The sequence below is a fragment of the Melampsora larici-populina genome (genome assembly GCF_000204055.1).
Source record: "Melampsora larici-populina 98AG31 unplaced genomic scaffold MELLAscaffold_163, whole genome shotgun sequence".
NCBI classification, from domain to species: domain Eukaryota; kingdom Fungi; phylum Basidiomycota; class Pucciniomycetes; order Pucciniales; family Melampsoraceae; genus Melampsora; species Melampsora laricis-populina.
Genome location: NW_006768926.1, coordinates 2,870 through 11,158, shown reverse-complemented (window position 1 = coordinate 11,158; position 8,289 = coordinate 2,870). Strand labels below are relative to the sequence as shown.

The following is an 8,289-nucleotide window of genomic DNA, read 5'->3' as shown; positions in this document are numbered from 1 at the left end:
CGATATAGGTTAGAGTGATACATCAATCAGCAATACTTGACAGTTTTGAACTTGGCAATAGATCACAAGAAGATATTTACATGAAAAGAGATTCAATCATATATACAAGATGATAAAGAATATAGTAAAGAAAGCGAGATGAAGACAACAAATAAAGGCAAGTGTAAGACTCATAAGACTTGAGGACAGTGAATAAAGTGTGTCTTTCCTTCCCGGACTGACTGAATGATATGGTTCATCTCTTCTTTAAATTCATCGATGTAATCATTGCAAACTTGACAGGCTGCTTCACAAATACACACAGAAGATACCCGTAAAGCAACCTGGCTTGTCAGTATAGCTTCATTTTTCAGAACACAGTTAAACTATCGACTGACCATCAGGATTATAGATGGTGGTGGAAGATTTACCAGAGAGTGATGCAGTTGATCTTGAACCGCAAGCCTTCCTGCGCTTGTATCGTGGAACTGTTTCAAGATAAATTTGAGTATCTCAATCAATGTGACAAAAACTTCATTTATTCTTACCGTCATCTGTTGGAGTTTCCATTGGGCATTTTCCTGAATTTGACTTGGAATCTTTTGCAAGATCATGTGAATGATCATTCTCGGCCATGGATCCACAGCTGAATGCAAGATTGGTGAAGCCACGCTGCACTTGTTCATACCGTCCAGGATAAATATCCCCATCTGATAGATCAATCTGTCAATTTACGACAAGAAAGAATATTAGGTTTTTCAAACCTACCATGATCATCATCAATATCCATAAAAACTTCTACTCCAGATCGATTTCCATCTGTCGGACTATCAGTGTCCCGTTGAGCTTGATGGGGGTTTCCAAAGATGTGAAATTTATGATCAGGACAAATATGTCAAAACAAAATTGGGAAATATACGAAAAGAGAGACTGCAACGATTTGAAAGAACCGTCAATGAAATAAGGAGAGACCTACAGATTACACAAGCAGCGTCCAGCAACATGTTGATACCACTTGAAGCAGAAGTGGGAACGTTGTACATGATAGAAGATTCAACGATAATACCTTTGGACGCAGAATTTTTATTATCTGACAAGCTGGCACCTTTGGAAGGGATATCCACATCCGACAGATCAATTTGTCAGTGTTTGATAAGAAGAAATACTAGGATTTTCAAACCTACCATACACATCCTCAATTTCCATAATAACATCCACTCCAGATCCGTTTCTAGAATCATTCGGACTGTTGGTGTCCCGGTGAGCTTGATGGTATGTTCCAAAAATGCAGGATGTAATAGTATGATCGAAACAGGGATGCGAAGTGGTCAAATTCAAATTAAGAGAAAGGATTTCAAAGAAAAATTTATAAAGTAAGGATGGGCCTACAGATCTCACTAGCAGCATCCAGTCTGGTACCACCAGAAGCAGAATTGAGGATATTTGACGTAATCAAAGATTTGATAAGAGAACCTGTGGATGTAGATTGAGTCACATCTGAGAGAGTGGCAGGTTGCTTCGTATTGTTGCTGTCCGTCAAGGGCAGAATGGGTGATTGGTCGTGGGGTGGCAGTGGTAGCTTTGCTGTACCTTCCAAACAACAAAGCGCACCAATCAGAAAGAGTAATCAAGTAGGATTTGCAAGAAAACAGCATATAGATGTTCTTCAAACATACACGGAAAGCATGCAAGGTTAAGTGTACTGGAGTTAGAAGCAAGAAATGGATCAAAATCAAGTGAAGGCACCTGGCCATCATGAGAAGTTCCGCTTGACAAGCTAATCGAGTCAGAAACATATGAGGTGATGCTTCTGGTAAATTCAGGAGTTCGAAAAGGGTCACCCCAAGTCGGAGTGAACTCGGGATGGACTGAAGCCATCAGAATGGCGGAATCTGATTTTGCTGCAATTGCTGCATCAGTACCGGTGGTTTTTGTTGAAGAGTGGTCACGAGCTGCTCTCGTTCAGAAAAGGAAGTCAATAGATGTATCTGAAAGATGTGACGAGACAACTCACCAAACCAGCTTGTTGCTGACATGATGCGCTTCTTGAAAAACCCAAGAAAACTTCTGACTACACTCATGACAAACTTTGTTGTGTTAAGGAAGTGATAGATTGGAGTATAGTCGATGTAAGTAACTTTCAAAAGATGTTTGGGATCCAATGACCAGAAGGAGTTTTATAAAAGAAAAGTCTGATTTACAAGGTGGAAAAGACGGACCTAATTTACCAGCAGATGCCTCTGTGTCTCAACATATATGTATATGAACAACAAGTCTCGGATTTGACCGCCCCTGGCGCGTGTAATTTCAGAAACTTCCATCATCAGCGTCAAAGGACATCTCGTATGATCTGTTCCCTTGTTTTGAGGGCATCTTTCAAGACGTACAATACTCTCCGCCTCTTCCCATGAATCAGAGAGAAACCTCGGCGGTCAGTATATAAGACCAAAAGCAAAATCTAAATTATGAGAGACATGATTGCCATTCTTGTGTCTCCCATAACGGGCAAAACGGTGGAATCTCGATATCGACTTGGTGTGGTGGTAGTGCTCTTATGATAGGGAGAACAAACCAAACTCAAGTTAAGCTTGCATCTATTATCTTCCATTTGGCCATGTGGGGAGACTTGCCCATTCTTGATTTTCTTTTTTTCATCTCATCTCATCTTGAACTACGTACCCCACAAAGTTTCAATACGTAACCCATTAAACAAAGAGGTTGCTTCATGCATACAAGTTCTTTGGTTCTTTGTGATGTGTGTACATATATATGTTTTGATGCTATAAACACTCCTCGATATCTGAGACAAAACAAGTCCATGAATTGCAGAAGGGGATAGAAAAAAGAGATGAGTTCAAAGATAATGTGGCGTCCTCCTTTGATCTCCTTCCATTATGACAGTCTTTTTTTACTGCGGTGCTTGTTTAACCTTCACTATGATGCTTTCCTTCCATTCCCTTGGTCAGCTTGATCCTGCCTGTGTTTTACCTATCTTTGTGCATAGTTTGACAGACGGGTGAAGTTTCCTTCTATTTTTCCATAAATGTCCTCTGAGGTGACGATTCAATTTCAATCCCACCATCTTTCTAATCAAGCCTTTACCTTCACTACGTTTTAGTATTACGTTCTTATTGCCCTACTTTATCAGTTTTTCTTTTCTCAACTTTCACCATCAACTCCGGGTTCAGTTCTCTTGGTGCCTTGTGTGCTCTTTAACTTCATACTACTGCCTTTGCTTTTACTACATTTCAGTGTTACGCTCTTATCGCTCTACTGCTCAGTTCTTCTTTCCTCTAGGCGACTTATTTGCTCTCCAACTTTCAACTCACATAAACTTGAAGTTTATAAACAGACTCTGTGAGTTCTTCTCATTTTTCTTCCCTTGATACACTCATTTATTGGAACTGAGTGAGCCTTTAATTAATTTTGATTGAAAGCCGGATCGTGCAACAAATCGGAAGGTATCTCAATCAGCAATCTGTTCATTTGTATCAGCTCTTTCTTTCCACGGTCAGTATCTTTGCTCTTCAATCAACAAACCTATGGCATCCAAGTGACTGATTTCCCAGGAATATTATTCTTTTTAGGTTCATTTTGTGCATATTTTGCCATGCCTGTTAGACTACGTATCAAAACCGCTATAATCAACGTACGGCCTAGACGGCAAGTTGCTCGCAAGCGTGTCTATGTGGTGAATCCTAAAAGAGGTGTGCGAAGGAATGTACAACGACGTCCACTTAAAAGAGCACCAATGCCATCAGTAACCGACGATCCCATCTTTTGGAACAAGATAGATACTTTACCTCAAAGTCTTTGTAAATATCTCAAACCTAACTGCGACATCTCGTCTATCACCTGCTTCAACCTCCGACGGCTTATTTGGCATTTTGAACCAGACAAAGCAATTGTATGTCGGACTTTAAAGGCGAAGCTCCTTGTTATGTTTGAAGCGGTTGTGGCACATCCTTATGGCGCCTATTATGGCATTTGATGCACTGAAGCTATCATTCCCTAATTGATTTGCCTATGTATTGATTTATTCTTATCCTTACCTTTTCTCCTGTACATATTTTCAGTCAGAGTGCTTACGTAGTGAGAATAGTCTTCAACTATCAATCGGAAAAATCGGAGATCAATTGGACTCTAAAAACATTTATGTTAATGGATAGAATATATGATTTAATTGCTCCTTGTTACTTTAGCTATTGATAAATTTTGCCCATGTTTTGCTTCTGATTAATGATTTCTAACTGTCAAGTTTCTCTCAGAAAGTTCTGTGTGTTACTTTCTGATATTGATTCTTGTACAGAATCAAAGGCAGTCAACATTAGATTTTATCCAAATGAGATACATTTTTTTGAGCTTGATCTTTAACATAAAAATTAAAAATAGACTAAAAAACAATTCAAGACCAAATGAATTCCATAATATAAAATTTGAGAATTAAAGAAAAGATGTGAATGCTGACAAGAGTGACTAGGTGACCAACAGTCTATGTGGTTAAAATCTGATTCAAAATCGCACTTGTATGATAGTTTGTTAGGCTACCAAAAACAAAAGACATACTGACTGAGGGACGCACCCACTCTCTTGCGCTAAGATTTCGGCATCACCTAATCCTTCTGATACAGATTACAACAATACTTAATTATATAAGTCTGGCCCGACCCATTAAATTTGAGGACAAATTGGACACACCAGCGTCTATAGCTCTACACTCGACACATTCAAAAATTACAGGTTGTGAAAAAAGGTACAGAGAATCAACGAATGAAAGAGCGGCATCCGCATATATCTGATAGTGACGAAGAAGTGATACAGAAAGTCAAAAATTGATGAATACTTACTTGAAGTTCAGTTCTGGAGTCTTGTACCTTGCCACACAAAAATAACTTGGCATCTTGAAGCATCTTCTTTCGCAAATATAAATTGAGCTATAACAAAGGAGAATATCATGGGTTGGTTGATATGATATGGGAGTAAGAGTTGAGAGATTGAAAAAGAGTCGTGAACTCAAAGGAATTGGAACCCGAGAGAAATTTCTCACTTTCTCGTGGTCAAGAGATAAACCTGGATTTCAAACCCAATTAATGGTATTGCTTAGAAGCTTGCGGACAAATTTGAGTAGGGTGGAAGATTCTGTATCGCTGTCTCCGTCATTAATTTGACTGACGATGTTTGTAGTCTTTGAAATGTCGAGTTTTGCCTGGAGCACCTTGCTCATGGCGCAGCAGTATTATCCCTATTCGAAGAACGGGCTGATCTTAAGGTTGAGCTATGAAATCGTATGAACAGAAGAAGTTAACATCATGATGACCCGGTGCTTGATGAAAATGCAGACCTTGAGGATAATGATGAACTTGAGGATAATGATGAACCTGAAGGCGATCTCGAACGTGAGGAAGATGTCCAGTGTGAAATTGATGATGACCTCGAGGACAATGAGGAGCCTGAAAGCGATCTTGAACTCGAGGACGATGTTGAGTGTCGGACTGATGATGAGCTTGAGGACGATGATGGCCTTGAAGACGATGTCAAACTTAATGACGATGTCAAGCGTCTGACCGATGATGACCTAGAGGATGATGAACTTGATGATTGCAAAGAGCTTGATGATGATGAAGAGCTTGAAGAAGAGCTTGAAGATGATTCATCCTCCGAGTCGGTATCTTTGCTTGGGAAATGGTTCGGAACCTCCTCTGACTCTGAAAAGAAGATGAGTCTTGTGGTAGTCGGTGCCGACTGATGATTCGATAAAATCGAAAGAAACATGAAAAAAAAAGTTAGAATTGACCGTAGATCGTAAAAATGCTGATCAAAGTACTTTTCACCCAACTTCACTCTGACTCACCAATTAGGACAAGCAACATTTTGATTAAACCATTTAAAGATACATTCAGCATGAAAGAGATGAGCGCATGGAAGAACGATACATCCGACCTTCAATTTGAACTCATTCAAACAAATCAAGCAGACATCTGGTTCTCTGGCTAATGATACGTATTCAAACAAACCATCATCGAATCAGATTGCGAAAAGAGTTGATGAAAGTCAGAGTGAAGTATACTGACGCGTTCCACACGGTTTTTTAAGTCCAAAGGTTATCAATTGTGAGAGAGAACGAGTCGTAGGGTGCTGGTGGCATTACTGTAGGATGATAGTCGATTGGTTCAAATCGCAACTTGTGTATTTGAAGTGGGACTTATGTGTACTGAATCGAATGCTGGCACTGGGCAGCTTATGATGTTAGCTTATAAACAAGCCCTGCGCGGCCCCGTCCGCGCGCCTCTCAGACTCTGACGCTCTGAGAGGGTGTACATGTATGTACTTCAGATTTTGAAAAAATTCCCAACACATACATATTTATCAACAACAAAATATCAACAACAAATCGACAATATCACATTAACAAAACAACAATCAATGAATCAGACTACCCAAACTAATCGAACTATCCATGGATCTGAACATCAACTCATTATTTCAATTTCAAAAAAGACAATATCAAACGAGAATTCTGATTCATACACTTATCAAAAACAAAATGTTGAAGTTTCCGAATCAATATAGGGTTACAACTTGGGTCTGGTGAGGTGCAGTAGGGTCCAACTTGAGTATATAACTCCCCTTCAACTTTGAATCAAAGAACATGCAAATGATATGTACAGCATGTAGGAATTGGATGCATAAAGGATGAAATACTTTCAGCGATCATATCGCAACAATGGCTTCATCAACTACAAATCAAGCCTTTCACGGAGAGCGAGTATAATTTTCTACTTTTCGCGTTACCCCATCCTGACTTGCCGCATTGCTCTGACTATCTGATTTTTTGACATTTTATTGCTTTATATCGCCCTCTGGAAGGATGGCATCACAGGCTTCTCCTACTCAGCAACGTATGCTCATCAAATCACACGCTCTCTTAGAAGCGAATCCGCTCAGCATTACAAAGCATCTTGTAGACTCAAAGTTACTTACCGGGGACAAGGGTACACAAGATTCATCAGCAGCGAATTCCTCCAATCCGGGTATGTGTTCTCAAAATAGATTGCTAGAGAAGGGTATTGAAAACTCATACAGAACTGCCTCCAAAATAGTGACTGGATTTGTCTGTGAATCTTACCTACGAGCTCTTGAAAACTTGAAGCAGAGCCTCTGTGAGTTACCGGGGTCGATGACTATGACTACGGCTTTGGCCTCCACCTTCAGTGCAGTTTTAATACAAATTTCAAAAGAGATCTCTGGTAAGACATTTGCTTCCAAGCTTCATGAATGTTTCATTGACATCTTACCCAATAGAAATTGAAGCTGGAACATTCGAGGATACTTTTGGCGGTGACGTCCATACCTTGGTCCCTCCGTTCCAGTCCTCAAACAGGGTGAAATCATCTGCTTCCATGCTTTTGGTTCAGTCTTCCTCACAAAAACACGCACTTGACTACATTGGACATGTGAAAGGAAGCACTACCAGCAGGGTCGAAAAGCGGATGAAGATAGCAACCGGCCAAATACCAAGCTGTAAACATCACGATTTGCAAAAATCCTTGCTTTGAGAATCCAGAAAAATCAATCAACACTCTATCCACACTGCCAGTTCCGGTCTCCTAAACTTTGGTATCCCAAACAAGTCCCCAACAACGTTCATTCTTCCATACACATCGTTTCCTGTCTCCACCTGTTCGGACGCGACCGCGACCACAAATGGAATATCCAGTACCAATAGTGTTCCTCTCATCGAGGGACCCGAGGTTTCTTCACCTTCAACTTTAGTCAGGTCCAACACTACGGCTGATCATGGGGCCACCTCAAACGCCCGTGTTACGGGAGGCTCTGACAAAAAAATCAACACAATCAACGCAAAAATGGGCAGTAGTCACTTTTTAAGTCTAGCTGTTCCCAATTCAATATCTACTACTAAGACTACATCTGAAGTCAAATCAACAAATATTAAAGTCTCTGCTTCCTTGAGCAATTCGAAAAAGGAGAAAAAAAAACCCAGCCACACGACTACCTACTATTTCCCTTGTGAGTTTTTTAGGTTCATATTTTATCCCTTATCTTGGAATATATAATTTGAATGTGACATATTAGTGACGATACAAAATCATCGTCTGATATGCTCATAGGCTAGGTGTAAGCGCCACGCACAAACAGGGTTCTTTTGTATTGCTGAAACTAGTTAGAAAGGTTTTTTTACAAAGAACAAAAGGCAACAAAGTAAGGGAAACTTGAGTTGGAAATAGTTAGTAACATGTATTTCAAAAGAATTATTGTAGTGAATTAGAGAGTAGCTGTACTATGTTGTAG

General features: G+C 39.9%; 4 protein-coding genes across 4 annotated transcripts; 2 read left to right on the top strand and 2 right to left on the bottom strand.

Annotated features, from left to right (window-relative positions):
• Nucleotides 1–349: 349 nt before the first annotated feature.
• MELLADRAFT_114425 (uncharacterized protein) lies at nucleotides 350–2,015 on the bottom strand (the record flags this gene model as incomplete). Its single annotated transcript, XM_007419336.1, has 8 exons — nucleotides 350–372; nucleotides 528–689; nucleotides 748–825; nucleotides 956–1,084; nucleotides 1,164–1,244; nucleotides 1,369–1,569; nucleotides 1,656–1,931; nucleotides 1,994–2,015. 8 exons carry the CDS (start codon nucleotides 2,013–2,015, stop codon nucleotides 350–352), a joined length of 972 nt encoding a protein of 323 aa, XP_007419398.1.
• A 1,574-nt stretch (nucleotides 2,016–3,589) lies between these two features.
• Nucleotides 3,590–4,148, top strand: MELLADRAFT_114424 (uncharacterized protein; the record flags this gene model as incomplete). The annotated part of the gene is made up of 2 exons (XM_007419340.1): nucleotides 3,590–3,886; nucleotides 4,056–4,148. 2 exons carry the CDS (start codon nucleotides 3,590–3,592, stop codon nucleotides 4,146–4,148), a joined length of 390 nt encoding a protein of 129 aa, XP_007419402.1.
• A 535-nt stretch (nucleotides 4,149–4,683) lies between these two features.
• MELLADRAFT_85860 (uncharacterized protein) lies at nucleotides 4,684–6,124 on the bottom strand (the record flags this gene model as incomplete). The annotated part of the gene is made up of 9 exons (XM_007419335.1): nucleotides 4,684–4,689; nucleotides 4,827–4,913; nucleotides 5,027–5,049; nucleotides 5,153–5,237; nucleotides 5,286–5,471; nucleotides 5,545–5,678; nucleotides 5,774–5,790; nucleotides 5,831–5,965; nucleotides 6,102–6,124. The coding sequence occupies 9 exons, from the start codon at nucleotides 6,122–6,124 to the stop codon at nucleotides 4,684–4,686; spliced, it is 696 nt and encodes a 231-aa protein (XP_007419397.1).
• Nucleotides 6,125–6,847: 723 nt separating this feature from the next.
• On the top strand, nucleotides 6,848–7,535 carry MELLADRAFT_114422 (uncharacterized protein; the record flags this gene model as incomplete). Its single annotated transcript, XM_007419341.1, has 2 exons — nucleotides 6,848–7,226; nucleotides 7,282–7,535. 2 exons carry the CDS (start codon nucleotides 6,848–6,850, stop codon nucleotides 7,533–7,535), a joined length of 633 nt encoding a protein of 210 aa, XP_007419403.1.
• Between the last annotated feature and the right edge of the window lie 754 nt (nucleotides 7,536–8,289).